Below are 15,872 nucleotides of genomic sequence, written 5' to 3'. Positions count from 1 at the left end.
TCCTCATGCTTTCTGCACCCAAATAAAGAAAACAACACAACCAATTAAACTTACATTACATAGACAAAAATGCTAAACAACCATCATTTCTATAAGTACAGTAGGAATTAGAAAGGTATCACCCCCAAATAATTCAATTTGAACACACGCTTTACATTACAACCTTTATATATATATGTTGGCTTTCTCTTTTCAAAAAAACTCTCTCTCTTTCTCTCTCTCTCTCTCTCTATATATATATATATTATGTTGGCTTTCTTTATAGGGGGTGCAAAATTAGACTTAGAAGGCTCCAAAAGTTGTGAGGAGCACAAATACCGTGTAAATATAGGGGTCTTGACGCCCTCCAGTGCCTGATCGTTTCACCTCTTCAAGCATTACCAACCTGCATAGATATTCAATTACCACGAAAATATAAAGATTTTTAGCTCTCATTAGTCTATACTCACATCATCCCTTACAATAAGATTAGGTACACACAATTTTCTTCAATAGTTGTGAAATGTTATGACTAGTGCTAATAATGATAGTGTCAATAGTGGACCAAAGTAAAATAAATGTTAGCCCTATCAAAACTTACCATATCAACATGTTATAAAGAATATTGCAAAAAAGTTTGTGTCCTTATAATATTGGATACAAGAGTGAGTGAGGAGTCGATCAAGCCACTCAAAAAAGAAATGCCGGAGACAAAGCTTTTTTTTTTTTACAATTTTTTTCAAAACTACTGATATTTCATGTTGTGATTAGAGTAAAATTTTTTTCACCTCATTTGGGTTGATTACTAACACCATATTTATTATGCACAAAATCACAATTCATGTCAATTATGAAAAATATTATGTTCTTAGATTGATTAAACTAAGTATGATTCAATGCATTTCAAACGGTTGAGGGTTGAAATGATCCCACTCTATTGTGTTTGTGCACTCACATCACAATTAGCCAAACAAACACGCAGAGAGCTAAACGTGCAAATTAAGAGAGAGAGATAAGAGAGATCACATTCTGAGAGCTTTGCTTGTGTCAGGGCTGTCACCGAGTGCTTGACGGATCTTCAGTTCAGAGAAACAGCCAGCAGAGAGGAACTTCAAAATGGCGTCAGCTCGGCGGCGAATATGATTCGAGCCGACTCGCTTCCTCTTCTTCATCATCTCCTCGGGCCCGGAGCCTTGCCTTTTCGAAGTAGTGGTACCACCGTAGTGGATACTTTTGCTTCGCGCGCTCGAATTGCTTGACAAGCATGATGCCTCTCTGGATACAGATTCAGAGCTCACCGTTGACGATTTGTCGGAGCTGATTTTACGTCCATCGGAGCTATACTGAATCTTCGAGCGGCTCTTCCGTACAACCTGTGACAGTATGAAACGATTAATTTCACGGATGACGAAATAATTCAAATTAAAAAGAAAGAAAAAAGGAGTGCCACTGCCAAACAGTTTTTGTTTAGGTTTAATGGAACTATGTGAATTAAAATTTGATCAATTAAACAAATAAACCATTGCGGTACTTGAACAGAGAGAATTAAAATTGAACGGAGCCAGAGTGAAGTTTGAAAATATTGAGCAATGAATTTGACCAGATTGGATTAGGAAGTGAAGAAGCCAAACAAGGACTAAGGAGATCATTTTTGTTACAATTCGATTGGCAATGGCAACAAATTTCGAAATTCAAATGTGAGCGAAAAACAGAGTAATCGATATACTCCGAGCTTCAAATCCGAAAACAAGCAACAAAATAAACTCAGATATCAAAATTCAAAATGTAAATTATAAATAAAGAAAGAAAAAGAAGCACAAGCAAAAGCAGAAGCAACTTAACACATGAATTCAAATATAAGCTTACAATCAAGAGGCCAAAAGTTCAAAGATAACGTGGAGCACAAGCTGCACAACACAACCAAACAACAACTCTAAACGCCAATAGTTCAGAAAATCTGAATCAACCCGATCGTCATGCATATTAAAATCAAATTCAAAACAAACAAATTACATAGGATGCAAATCGATTAAGCAAAATTGAACTAAAACAAGCACAAAAACAGAAAACCAAAAACAGAGAAACAAGATGACCTTGAGGTTCATTTGATGGTGACGAGCCATAGCAGAAATGAGCCTCATCCTACACGCTCGAATCTCGTCCGATGAAACCTCGCTGGTGAGCGACGAAGAGCAGGACACGGAAACAGAGCGTTCGCGGTACTCATCGTCCTGGAGTTGGAGTGAGAAATCCTTGTTTGAATCCTTGAGCACCAAGCTCTCTCTGCAACTTTTTCTTTTCCTTCCATCCTTAAGCGACACGTCCTCACGATCAAACCTACACAGAGAAAAATTAAAAAAACAGAGAAAGCAGCGGCAACGAAGAGAGATAAAAAAGAAGAGAAAATTACTTGGGAGGAGGGGAGATGAGAGAAGGAGGAGTGGCTCCTGAGACAGAGAGGAGAAGCAGAGCCGAAGCAACTTTGAGTTCGAGAGGACACGGGAACTTTTCCATTCAATTCTCTTTCTTTCTTTCTTTCTGTTTCTCTCTATTCTCTAAACTCTAAATCTGGCGGGGTGGCTAAATTTTCAAATTTTCTTCTCTCTCTCTCTCTCTCTCTCTAAACGGTATATCGTGACTGTCTTAGCATTCTGTTATAAAAGGAGATGGTTTACAGTGACAAGCAGAGTTTAGACTATGTGACAGGTGGCAACTTCCGGATGCTTATTCTTTTTCAGTTTTTGGATCGATGCTTCTCCAATGGAATATGGATATCATATATGGACTACGGTGTAGTGACTAGTGATTGGGCTGTTGTTATATTTTCATCAGGTGTACTTACTTATAAACGCAATCAATCTTGAGATACTTTGGGCCTGTTTGTTGTGTTTTAATAACAGTTTTCAGATTTTTGGAAAATATATGTAAGTGAAAAAATGTGTAAAAATACGTGTAATGTTATTTAAAAATTGAAAACATGTACTTGAACTCGTGTACCAAACAAGTCCTTTGATTTTATGGTTTACTTACTTACACACAACTAACACAAGCTCTTATGAGGTTGAGGAAATTTTTATGCAAATTAATGGTAAAGTTCGAAAATAACAAATGAGTCTATGTATAGTGATTATATTAAAGTTACTATGCCTTTTGAGTAGAGTTGTGGTATAATGTTAGAACCAATTTTTCTCTCCCTTCTATGTGTTTGTTTCTTAAAAAGAAAAAAAAGTAATATATAGTAAAAGTTAGGTCTTCAAGATTTTTTTTATTACATTAAGTGATTATACTTTTTTTAGCCTAAGTCTTAAAGATATTGATCCCCTTTTCACTTTGTGTGTGTTTGTTTTTAAATTGATATATACATAATTTTATTAGAATTTGAAGTGGTTTCAAATTCAACTTATGCCATTAATAAAGTCTCTATTGAATAAAAGTTTATTACAATTCAGATAAGTTGTGACCAAAACTTATCTAAATACAAAATATTATTATATGTGAAACTACAAATCTTCTAGTTTGTTACTATATTAGAAATCTTATATAAGTCACATTATATACCTTAATGCCTTTCACATGTGGTTGGCTTAGGAAGCACTTGTAGCTCATCACCTTGCAAGTCTAAGGTTAGGGGTTCAAGTAGTGACAAACCCAACTATTTGTTATTATTATTATTATTGTTCCAAAAAAAAAAAAAATTTGGATGACCACTTTTGTTATTTTTTTTTTCCTCCTTATGTCATGTTACACACTATAAGTATATTAAGATAATTAAAATAATTACTCTAATTGAAATGTTATTGCCAAAGTTTCAAAATTTATATAAAAAAATTACAATAGTGGGTGAAATTCTACTACCAAGGGTTCTTAGAAATTTAATAACAAAACAACAACCAAACCTAAGGCTTGAAATTTTGGGGTCAACTATAAATTCTCAATAGATTAGTAAGGGCTGACCATATGTACTTTTTCATCATTTTATTTTATTTAAAGTCATATTCTTTGTTATTTCCTGTAATTGACGTTATTTTTTACTAATTCTATTATTTTTTATTTTTATTCCTCCTTTATTTATTTATTTTTTAATTATCTCAACTTAGATTAACTCACTTTTTTCTCATTAGTATTAAGCAAATAAGCTTAACCAAATGCATATAGACTTTGACCATTGCATGAGATTTTTTATTTTTATTTTTTATTTTCCTTTTGTTGTTGAAATCAAATTAGCAAAATAGTAAATACACATTATTGTTGGATGGCATGTGATTATGCTCATACTAAAATCACTCACAACTAGTGGAGTTCATGAGAAGATTAAGAAGGGATGTCCGGTTCTATCCAAAATCATTCACTCACATAATAGTGTGTCACCTTTTCTTATTAATTAATTTAATTTATTATGACTCATGAATGAAATTTCTTATTACCTTTTTACATGGTCAACATTCATTATCATTTTCATTTAAAAAATATTAAAGCTTCTACCAATTTTACTACTACTAAAAAAAAAAAGAAAAAAAAAAGAAAACTAATGTGACAATGAATGTGATAAATATTTTTACTCAAAAAAAGTTTAATTGGTATCAACATACTAAATAATGTAAAAATATCTTCAATAGAAGATTAAATGTAACCACATAGGGTTATCGTAATTAATTAATTATTATATATTCAACATTAATTAATTTAATAATAATAAGAGTGAAAGATATATACTCATCCTATTAAGAAGTCTATTTGTAAAAAGGTGTGTAGCTAAACATTATTTGATGAACAATCACTTAAAAAAATAATGGTCAATGAAGATATTAAATAAAAAGGGTTTATTTAAGATGTAGAGTATAAACTAGAAGAATTTATTCATAAATCACTATTTTGCATTGGGTTTTCTCTACAAATTACTTGAACAACCATGATACCAAATATGTAAATTTCTCCTATTGTTTTAAATTTCTTGAAAATAAAACTCTTAATTTTTTATTATTATTTATTTTAAAAGTTGACAAATTAATTTGTAAGGTTAGTGTACTCAAATTTGTAATCATTGTAGTATCACACTTGTACGGCATTGAGGTGCCCAGACCCAATTGGGCCCTGGATTCAAGCCCAGTAGCACGGCCCCATTTTTCAAATCTTTGCTTTATACTACCTTCATGAACTACAAGTTTAAATCTCGTCCCCTAACCGGTGCTCGGCATAAATTTCCCGAACAACTAAGAAGTCTAAAATCCAGACGTACCATAGGGTGCTCGACAGTTCCTAGGAAACATCACTACCAGGCATATTAGCTTGAGTTGGAACCAAGTTCCAAAGCCATAATCTCAGCATTCCACTCTCACCTAAACACCTACTTACAACATATAATATTGGACCTTTAATTGCACTAATAATGGCTATAAATAGAAGAAGTTGGGGGAGAAAAAGGGGTTTAGAAAAAAAAGGGGGAAAAACAGGTGAGAAGGAAGAGAAAGAGAGAGAGAAAGAGAGGATATTACTTTGAGTCTCTGTGCCGAGAACAACCCAAAGTAGGAAATCCTAAAACCTACTTCATAAATAAGTTGTGAGCCCAAGTGAGGTTAGGCCCAATAATCTCATTTCCGGCGTGCACAATTGGCGTCCACTGTGGGGCTATCCTACGAAGCTGTGGTTCGATTGAGACTTAAACACAGGAAATGTCTGAAGGGCGTTTGGGAGGCCAAGCCGAGAGAGGATCGGTAGGATCCTTTTAGGGCTTCACATGGCGAGAAAGAAGACAGAAAAGGCATGAGGATAGGGAGCATGGGCGAGGAGAAGAAGAATCTGGCCTGGGAGAGGGATCAGACCAAACTCATCGAATGATGTCGAGTGCCTCAGGACGCGGGCAGCGTGATGGTAGAGACCAAGAGTTGGATCTGTTGCGTAGACTAGTGAGGGATCTGGAGTTGGAAGTAAGGGGTCGGCGCTAGAGAAGGAACCGAAACAACCAAGAAAGGAGGGATGATAGCGTGGGAAATCGAGGTGAAGGGGGCTCTAGCCAGTCCGATCCTCGACGATTCCGGGAATGGTCACTTTCCCGAGAATCATGCCAACACAGAAACCACTCGCGTTCCAGAGAGACGTGTCCGCACCGGAACCGTTCACGTTCGCGTGGATATGACAACCAAGGTTCGGATTCCCCGGAGGAACGGCGAACCCACAATGCTGCCATGGACGCCATGAGTCGGGCCTTACGAAGAGCTGCTCGGTCACCATTCTCAAATGAAATTGAATAGGCCCCTATGCCGAGTCAGTTTACACAGCCACCATTTAATTCCTACGATGGGAAAACAAACCCTATGGAGCATGTCAATCATTATATCCACATGATGTCCTTGCATGCATACAATGATGCGCTGATGTGTAAGGTATTCTCCTCTAGTCTTGGCTCCACGGCCTTGAGATGGTTCAATGGATTATGAAAAGGTTCCATTCGTAGCTTCGCCGAGTTGATACAAGAGTTCGGCGCTCGATTTGTGACGTGCAGCCAGGTGCCGCAACTGATGGACGCGCTACTTTCCATAAAAATGAGGGTCGGCGAAACCCTTTGGAGTTATGCCGGTCGATATTGGGAACTGTACAATGAGATCGATGGGGGAAATGAGAAGATTGCGGCAAACACCTTCAGGATGGGGCTTCCCAAAGATTCTGAGCTACAGGAGTCGTTGACGAAAAGACCTCCCGAGGATATGAGGCAATTTATGAGGCGTATTGAGGAGTATAAGCGTCTCGAAGATGATCGGCTGCAGAATAAGGATAAGGCCCCGTTGCTCGGTTGATCTTGGCAGGGCATTTTTCTGACAAGACCAAAAAAGGATTTCAGGATGCAGGAGCCAGAAGCGTAAATTGAAGGAGTGAATATGGCGTTCAAAGAGCCGATTCACAAAATTCTAGATCGGATTAAGAATGAGTCGTTTTTCAGGTGGTCCAACAAGATGGGGGGGGACCCATCTTGGAGGAATCAAAACTTGTACTGCACATACCACAGAGATAAAGGACACACCACCGAGCAGTGCCGAGTATTAAAAGATCATCTGGGGCAACTAGTAAAGGCAAGGTACTTGAAAGAGTTCGTAGTGGATTTTAGTAATCGAGATGTCGACCAGGGTGCTCAGCAGAAAGGGAATCCCCTCCTGCCACCGTTGGGAGTGATCGAGGTCATCCACGCTGCCCCGAGGAGTGCGGTCACAATTAGGAGAGTATTAACAGTGGCCTGCGCGAAAGGAAAATCACCCGAGAAAAGGATGAAAGTTGGTTGGATGGCAATCTCTTTTGACGAGGAAGATCTGGAGGGGACGATCCAACCTCATGATAATGCGTTGGTAGTAACAGCACGGATAAACGGCTTCTTGGTGAAAAGAATGATGATAGACCAAGGAAGCGGAGCTAATGTAATGTACCTAGATTTGTTTGAGGGACTCGGATTAAAAAATCAGGACTTGGTGAAATATGATATGCCGCTGGTCTCGTTTGACGGGAGAGTGGTAATCCCCGAAGGTCAAATTTCTCTCTCGGTGAATATGGAAGGCAAGGAAGTGATGGTGACCTTCATAGTAGTCAAATCGTTCTCACTGTACACAGCAATCCTAGGAAGGTCGTGAATTCACGCAATGAAGGCTGTTTCGTCCACCCTGCACGTGAAAGTTAAATTTCCCACCAAGTATGGAGTTGCCGTGGTACGGAGAAACCAGCGAGTGGCCAGGCAGTGTCTGGTCGCCGTGGTCAGGTGGAAAGGCGAGCAGGTTGGATAAAAGGAAACCACCAAAGGAGCAACTTTATAGCGATTACAGAAGCCCCGAGAAGAAGTAAGGGTAGGTTGTGCCGAGGAGGTTTTGAAGGTTAAAATTTTTCTTGACACTGACAGGTATTTCCAAATAGGCACGAGCATGAATGACCGAGAGAAGGTAGAAATGTTGTTATTCCTTTTGCAAAATGTGGATGTCTTTGCATGGAGTCCGTACGAAGTGCCCGGGGTAGATCCCGAGTTCATTGTCCAAAGCTCAACGTGGACCCATCATTCCCCCCGAAGAAGCAAAGGCCGAGAAGAGCATCGAAGGAGCATGTTGACGTGGTCAACTTGGAAGTCCAAAGGCTGAAGGAAGCAGGAGTGATAAGAGAAGTGTTCTTCCCGGATTGGTTAGCAGATACAGTGGCAGTGAAGAAAAAGAATGACAAATGGAGGGTTTGTGTGGATTTCACGGACTTAAATCGGGCATGTCCTAAAGATCCGTTCCCAATGCCCAAGATTGATTAATTGGTGGATGCTACATATGGGCACCCGAGGATGAGCTTCTTGGACGCCTTTCAAGGGTATCACCAGATTGCCCTGGCACCCGAGGACCGAGAAAAGACAACATTTATCTCCCCCGATGCAAACTATCACTATAAAGTAATGCCATTTGGGTTGAAGAACGCCGGAGCCACGTACCAGCGGATGATGACAAGGATGTTCCGAGAGAAAATTGGGTGTACGGTAGAAGTATACATTGACGATATGGTGGTAAAGAGTAAACAGGAACCACGACATATAAAAGATCTCTGTGGAGTATTTGAGGTACTTCGGCAGCATAAGTTGCGCTTGAATGTTGAGAAGTACACTTTCGGTGTGGGGGCTGGTAAGTTCTTGGGGTATCTGATCTCTACTCAGGGGATAGAGGCCAATCCCAACTAGATAGAAGCCGTGAATCGCCTTAGACCGTCGAGCAATCCCAAGGAAGTACAAATATTAACCGGGATGTTAGCCGCACTAAATCAATTCATCTCAAAATTTGCCGATCGATGCAGACCATTTTATCAACTTTTGAAGAAATTGAAGGGGTTTTAGTGGGATGAGGAGTGTGACAAGGCCTTTCGAGACCTGAAGGAGTATCTGATCCAAGCGCCCATGTTAACGGCCCCGGAGTCCGGAGAAGATTTGTTCATGTACCTCTCAATGTCCGATCATGCTGTGGGCGCTATATTGCTGAAGGACCGAGGAGTGCAGCAGCCGGTGTATTACATAAGCAAAACCTTGGTAGATGCTGAGACGAGATATTTGCCCTTGGAGAAGTTAGTGTTGGCTCTGGTGCACGCAACGAGAAAGCTGCCGCATTACTTTCAGGTTCATACTATGTTCGTTCTCATCGAGTATCCCTTGCAGTCATTGTTAAAAAGATCAGACTTCACGGGCCGAATAGCCAAGTGGGGAACTCGGCTAGGTTCCTTTGACATAAGGTACAGGCCACGAAGCTCGGTGAAGGGGCAGGTTTTTGCTGATTTCATTGCAGAATTCACCCCCAAGAATGATGGGAAGACAATCTGTAATGTAGAGAATCGCCTGTGGAAGGTGTTTGTGGACGGCGCTTCAAATGCTATGGGGGCCGGAGCCGGAATTGTGATAATCACTCTGGAGGGCATACGACTGAAGCATTCCCTCAAATTGGGATTCAAAGCCTTTAATAATGAAGCCGAATATGAGGCCTTTCTTGCCAGATTGAGGGCTGTATTGTGCTTGGGCGCAAGGGATGTGGAGATTTATTCAGATTCTCGGTTGGTTGTTTATCAGATCCTGGGAAGCTTTGAAGCTCGGGACTCTCGGATGAAAGCCTATCTGAACGCAGCTAAGCAAATCATTAGCCAGTTTGGGACAGTGAAGGTAGCCTAGGTAGGTTAGGTACAAAACAGACACGCTGACTCACTGGCCACGTTAGCCTCGTCAATTACCGAGGAGATTCCTTGGCTCATCAAAATAGAACTTATAAGGGAGCCTAGTATCAGTATGAAAGATAACTGTAACTCAGCCGGGGTTGACGTGGCCGTGGTTTCAACAACCAAGCCGTGCTGGATGAACCCAATCATAGACTTCTTAGCTGAGGATAAGGTTCCAGACGATGAAAAAGAGACTAAAAAGATTCGTCGAGTGGCTCCCCGGTATTGGTTATCGACAGATCGCAAATTGTATCGGAGGTCTTTCGGAGGCCTGTACCTTTTATGTTTACATCCCGAGAAAGTACATGAACTTCTAACCGAGTTGCATGACGGAGTGTGTGGTGGTCATGTTGGGGGGCGTTCGTTAGCACACAGGGCGATGACTCAAGGGTTTTGGTGGCCACAGATGTAGAAGGATGCACCGGAATATTTCCGGAAATGTGAACAATGCCAAAAACACACTCCTCTAATCCACCAGCCAGCGAGTTGTTTAAACCCCGTCAACAGTTCGTGGCCGTTTGCACAATGGGGGCTAGACATCCTCGGCCCCTTCCCCCGAGCAACAGGTAACCACCGTTTCGTGTTGGTGACGGTTGATTATTTCTCAAAATGGACAGAAGCCGAGGCCCTGGCCAATATCCGGGACGTGGATGTGAAGAAGTTTGTATGGAAGAACATAGTCACAAGATTTTGGGTATCGGACTCACTGATATCAGACATTGGACTACAGTTTGATAGCAAAGCTTTCCGGACCTTTTGTAGTGATCTCGACATTAAGAACAGATATTCTACTTCGGCATATCCCCAAAGCAATGGCCAAGCTAAGGCAGTGAATAAGACCATTTTGAACGGGTTGAAGAGAAGGTTAGACGGGGCAAAGGGGAGGTGGGCCGAAGAGTTAGCTAACGTTTTGTGGGCTTACCGTACACCTCTCAGAAGGTCCACGGGGGAGACCCCGTTCTCCTTGACATACGGGGCAGAAGCCGTGATACCAACCGAAGTAAACTTGTGCAGTGCACGGGTCGCAGGATTTGACCTCATCCAAAACGATGGTTTAATGATGGAGCACTTGGATTGGTTAGAAGAGTGCCGAGAAGCAGCAACAATACGGCTCGCAGAATATCAACAAAGACTCGCCTAAAGATACAACCGAGATGTAAAAGGTAGGGAATTCAGTGTTGGAGACTTGGTGCTGAGAAAGGTTGTGGGAAACATGCGAGACGTAGGTGCAGGGAAGTTAGCTCAAATGTGGGAGGGACCGTATAAAGTTACCGCCATTGCGGGCGCGGGGGCTTACTACCTAGAAGACCTTGACGAGAGGCCACTCCCCCAGCCATGGAATGTCCATAACCTAAAGAAGTTTTATCAGTGACCATTCATGCACGAAAACGTAAGTCCAAATTTTGTGCTCCGCTCTAATCAATTTAATGATGAAGTTACTTGTCTGAGCTATGTTCGATTTCATTATTGCGCTTTAAGTAATTGCATATTTAGTACGAATGGAAAACTCTAAGGATAGAAGCCCTATTCTCGGTTCGATCAATATCGCCGAGTAGGTGGAAACCTTATCATTCATACGAAAACTCTAAGGACAGAAGCCCCGTTCTCAGTTCGATCAACATCGCCGAGCAGGTGGAAACCTTATCATTCATACGAAAACTCTAAGGATAGAAGCCCTGTTCTCAGTTCGATCAACATCGCCGAGCAGGTGGAAACCTTATCATTCATACGAAAACTCTAAGGACAGAAACCCCGTTGTTGATTCGATCAATATCGCCGAGCAGGTGAAAACTTTATCATTCATACGAAAACTCTAAGGACAGAAGTCCCGTTCTCGGTTCGATCAATATCGTCGAGCAGGGTGGAAACCTTATCATTCATACAAAAAATCTAAGGACAGAAACCCTGTTCTCGGTTCGACCAATATCACCGAGCGGGTGGAAACTTTATCATTCATATGAAAACTCTAAGGACAGAAGCCCCGTTCTCGGTTTGATCAATATCGCCGAGCAGGTGAAAACCTTATCATTCATACAAAAACCTAGCCTTCGAGCTTGGTTTACCATCGGCTCCGCAGAATTCTCGGCATCGGCAAACCCTTCGTTGTACCATTTTTCTTCGCAAGCCTCCAAGGCCGCCCTCAGGTCAGCAAGTTCCTCGGCTTGGGCCGTTTTTAAGCTAATCGCCTCGGTCAACTTGACATCTGTTTCATTTTGCTTAGCTAGGAGTTCCGTGGACTTCTTCTTCGCCAATGCTCTATTCTTCTCCGCAGCAGCAGCCTTCTTCTCTGCATAATCAGCTGCCTTTAGTTTTTCCTTAGTCGTTTTGATAGCTGTCTCCCATGCTTCCCTCTCTCGATCAACCTCCTTGGCAAGATCCTTTGCACGACCACCCAAAATATGGGCCAATTGACCAGCCTAACAAAGACAGAAATTAGTACGGCAACGAAATGAAGAGGATAATAAGTAATTGAGAAGTAGAGAGTTACCGCGATAGTATGCCACTGTAGCCTGTGCCCCACGGACTCCTCCGACCCTTCTTCAAAGGCATGTACATCATCAGGTAGAAGTAGACCTGTGGCCAAGGTCTAAGCAATGCGGCCCCCTTCGCTTTTCTCCCACATCCGCACATAGGCAGTTGAAGGCAGAGGCTTGCCATCCAGCAGAAATTTAGGCTTCCACGGCGGCGTGGCTTGAGAGAAGGACGCAACACCCGGCTCGACCTGGGTTTGCGACTTGTGAATGACAATACCTCCGGTTGGTCGGGGAGGAGTTTGAGTTGCTACATCTCTCGAACCCGTGGGCGGCTGATCGGCAATCCTCTACCTTTTCTGGGCTCGTCCAGCTTGAGGAGGGGGTGGAGGGGAAGGCGCCTGGGTTTGGTTCCGAGAGGGTGGGGGCTGCGTGGCTTGCTGCGCACCGGGTACGAAGCGATCAATGGTCATGGTTTTCTAGGTCACCATGTCTTCGCTGAGAAAGGAATCAGTGGCTGACAAGTTGGTCACTTCAACTGCAAAATGCTTGGCTTCCTCTACAGGGGCCTTGGGTTCAACAGGGTCCTCGGGGTGAGCGGGTCCTTGAACAAGAACTTCTTCTTGGATAGCCTCGTGAGCTAACTCTCGGAGACGCTAAGACATGCGCTCCACAGACTCGTCCCGTAGAGGCGCTAGCTCGTCCGAGCAGGTGTAACGCTTGCCCAATTCCCTCGCCTCGCCAATTGTAAGTTTCGGCAGTAGAAAATTCGTGTGCCGAACGTCTATGTACGACAAAAGCAGATTGTCAACTAACAGCGCTTGTTTGAAGGACTGCCAGGTAGAATAAACTGGTTCGACCCCGAGGATCAGATGTGAGGCTCGGAGTTGTCCATCCCAATGCACAAATATCTCGGACCAAAGGATGAAATTCAAGTCTCTGACGTGAATTGTCCTAATGTCCGGGACGAATAGTTTACCCTCTGCAAAAGAACGAGATACGATATCAACGACTAGTAATAAGAAGCTACTTCAATCAAAAGAAAAAAAAGAAAAAGAAAAGAGAAATGGTTAAGTCAGAGATTGGTATGAACCAACTTCACGCCGTGAGAGGGGGCAGGGGATCTCCCCGGCAAACCAGTTGCCGCGCTCCCGGACAAACTCCCCGGCCGAGTTCCTATTTGAATAAGGTAGGCATGATATCAGCCGTACTCGATTATCCCTAGTTTTTAAGTAATAATTGGAAGTTTTATTCCTACAGAGACTGTACATGTGGTTTATATCATGGTGATCCAATTGTAAATCAAATGTGTGATTCAACGTATTGACGCAGCTAACTACCCGGTAAAAATTGGGAGGGAGCTAGTTGGGGCACAGCCCGTAGTACCTAAGTGTGCTAACCAAAAGAAGGTCCATGGGGAACCTAACCCCACCATCTAGAACTGCCATTAAGGGAAAAAAAAGCTATACCATGCCCTCTGTGGAGAGCGATTTCACTTTCGTGGCAGTAAGCCACTTCCACGTCACCGGGGATATCAAACTTTTGCCTAAAGGTGGCCAAAGCCGCCGGGGCCTCCAGAAGAAAAGAATAACCCATTTTGAAATCTAATATTGAGAGAGGGAACTCGTAGTAAGAAGTTGAAGAAAAAGGAGAGGGAAGAGAACTTACTTTGGGCTCTAAGGAAGGAAGGGTCTCTAGGTTGGTGAGTAAGCGCTCAAAGGAATGATCGGCAGAGAGTATGCTCAGGAAGTAGGAAGTGAAAAAGTGAAAGAATGTTTTGAAGAGAACTATTTATAGGAGCAGAAGAGGACAAGGGAACGTTTAATCAGCAATAAATAGGCACGATTCATAAAAAATCCTACGAATGCCAATGATAACCGACATGCGTGCCGCCTCGGTTCACAAACCGTCAGGCAATAATGACAACTAAACCTGGTGTTCCAGAATAGTGCGTCTTTTGAGAAGAGCATTAATGGGAATCCATAATCGCATGAGTCCCTAGTTGTTGGGCTTTCGAAACAAGAGGGCCTGGTCGGTTCCTTGATTCTTCCAAGCAACCGGGCATGAATCAAGCGGGGGCTAAATGTACGGCACTGAGGTGCCCAGACCCAATTGGGCCCTGGATTCAGGCCTAGTAGCACGACCCCATTTTTCAAATCTTTGCTTTATACTACCTTCATGAACTACAAGTTTAAATCTCGTCCCCTAACCGGTGCTCGGCATAAATTTCCTGAACAACTAAGAAAGTCTAAAATCCAGACATACCATAGGGTGCTCGGCAGTTCCTAGGAAACATCACTACCGGGCATATTAGCTTGAGTTGGAACCAAGTTCCAAAGCCATAATCTCAACATTCCACTCTCACCTAAACACCCACTTACAACAGATAATATTGGACCTTTAATTGCACTAACAATGACAATAATCATGACCCCTCCACTAACTTAGAGCTATAAATAGAAGAAGTTGGGGAAGAAAAAGGAGTTCAGAAAAAAAAGGGGGAAAAACAGGTGGGAAGGAAGAGAAAGAGAGAGAGAAAGAGAGGATATTACTTTGAGTCTTTGTGTTGAGAACGACTCAAAGTAGGAAATCCTAAAACCCACTTCATAAATAAGTTGTGAGCTCAAGTGAGGTTAGGCCCAATAATCTCATTTCCGGTGCGCACAACACTTTTGGCTTTGAACAAAACCGAAAAAAAGAGAGTAAATTATCTCAACTTCAGTTTTGGAAATTATATATTTTTGTTTTATACAATATGTAAATTATATTTTAGTTTAATCTATGAGTATATGAGTAAAAAACTCATTCCTGATGGCTTGAAATCTGATCCTTAACTTGCCATTTTTTTAATTGATGTAATTGGGCTGTGACAATGATGCTGTGGTCATTCCCACGATACCACTTCACTTGTTTCTCCTTCAAGACAGTTGACAATTTGCTTATCCGTTCTGTACTTTGCTAAAAGTAAATTTTTTTTTTAATCCCATAGAAAACCGTCTTGATTTGGATAGAATGCCAAAAATAGGTGAAATTAAAAAAACCGTTGAAGTTGAGAGACTGCCAGTGCCAGTATGCTACCATTAGCAATGCTGAAATTTTTGTGCCTGATGATTGGTCAATCATAGAGTGCCATTTTTGGAGTTTGCTAAACAAAGCAAAGATCAAAACTGAAGTCAAGGTCTGATCAATAAGTGTGGCAAGCTAAACCAAAGTATGAATCACTCTAATTTGACGTCGAACTCAACTGGATTACACTCTTCGTGTGTAATCCAATGTATCTGTAATCCAATGTGTCCAGTGAAAGTTTTCATTGAATACAAACCTTTTCCTTGTGTTAGAACTTAGAATAGAAGTCTTTTCTTTTTCAAGACTCAAAACACATATGATAAAATTGATGATACACGTGAAAAATATTGGCATGGGGAGCTGAACCTTGGCAATCACTCAATCCTGCTCGTTACGTTTGGTGTCTCTATTCTATAGTATCAACATCATTTTTCTCTTTATTTTATGATCCCAAGTGTATGTGAGTTTCACACCTAAAATTTATGTTTATGTGAGAGTGTGGTGAGTCTAGTTTGTTCATTGCCAACCATAGATGATGTGAGACCATTTATAACCGTTAGATGCGGTTGCATCAATGGTCCAGATCCATCAAAAGGGGTGGTCCCCAAAAACAGATCAGTAAACCCAAACCAAATTGCATTGGGATGTAGTGTAGCT

At 41.7% G+C, this 15,872-nt stretch overlaps 2 protein-coding genes across 2 annotated transcripts; one reads left to right on the top strand and one right to left on the bottom strand.

Moving 5' to 3' along the window:
* Positions 1-282: 282 nt before the first annotated feature.
* On the bottom strand, positions 283-2,586 carry LOC126691564 (uncharacterized). Its single transcript, XM_050386583.1, has 4 exons — positions 2,390-2,586; positions 2,073-2,316; positions 1,006-1,352; positions 283-385 (listed from the first exon to the last, which is right to left on the bottom strand). Exons 1-4 carry the CDS (start codon positions 2,491-2,493, stop codon positions 283-285), a joined length of 798 nt encoding a protein of 265 aa, XP_050242540.1. The 5' UTR covers positions 2,494-2,586.
* A 4,265-nt stretch (positions 2,587-6,851) lies between these two features.
* LOC126691563 (uncharacterized) lies at positions 6,852-7,592 on the top strand. The gene has a single exon (XM_050386582.1). It carries the CDS (start codon positions 6,852-6,854, stop codon positions 7,590-7,592), a length of 741 nt encoding a protein of 246 aa, XP_050242539.1.
* The last annotated feature ends 8,280 nt before the right edge of the window (positions 7,593-15,872 follow it).

Source organism: Quercus robur, chromosome 7, assembly GCF_932294415.1.
Source record: "Quercus robur chromosome 7, dhQueRobu3.1, whole genome shotgun sequence".
Classification (NCBI taxonomy): Eukaryota; Viridiplantae; Streptophyta; class Magnoliopsida; order Fagales; family Fagaceae; genus Quercus; species Quercus robur.
Note: the sequence above shows the minus strand (reverse complement) of the source record. Positions and strands in the feature narration are given on the sequence as shown.

Excerpts from the sequence above, each read along its gene's own strand:
- LOC126691564 (XM_050386583.1), bottom strand. The coding sequence starts at position 2,493 with ATGGAAAAGTTCCCGTGTCCTCTCGAACTCAAAGTTGCTTCGGCTCTG. Across the intron at positions 2,317-2,389 it reads CTCATCTCCCCTCCTCCCAA|GTTTGATCGTGAGGACGTGT; the intron begins GTAATTTTCTCT and ends TTCTCTGTGTAG. Across the intron at positions 1,353-2,072 it reads ACCATCAAATGAACCTCAAG|GTTGTACGGAAGAGCCGCTC; the intron begins GTCATCTTGTTT and ends ATACTGTCACAG.
- LOC126691563 (XM_050386582.1), top strand. The coding sequence starts at position 6,852 with ATGGCGTTCAAAGAGCCGATTCACAAAATTCTAGATCGGATTAAGAAT.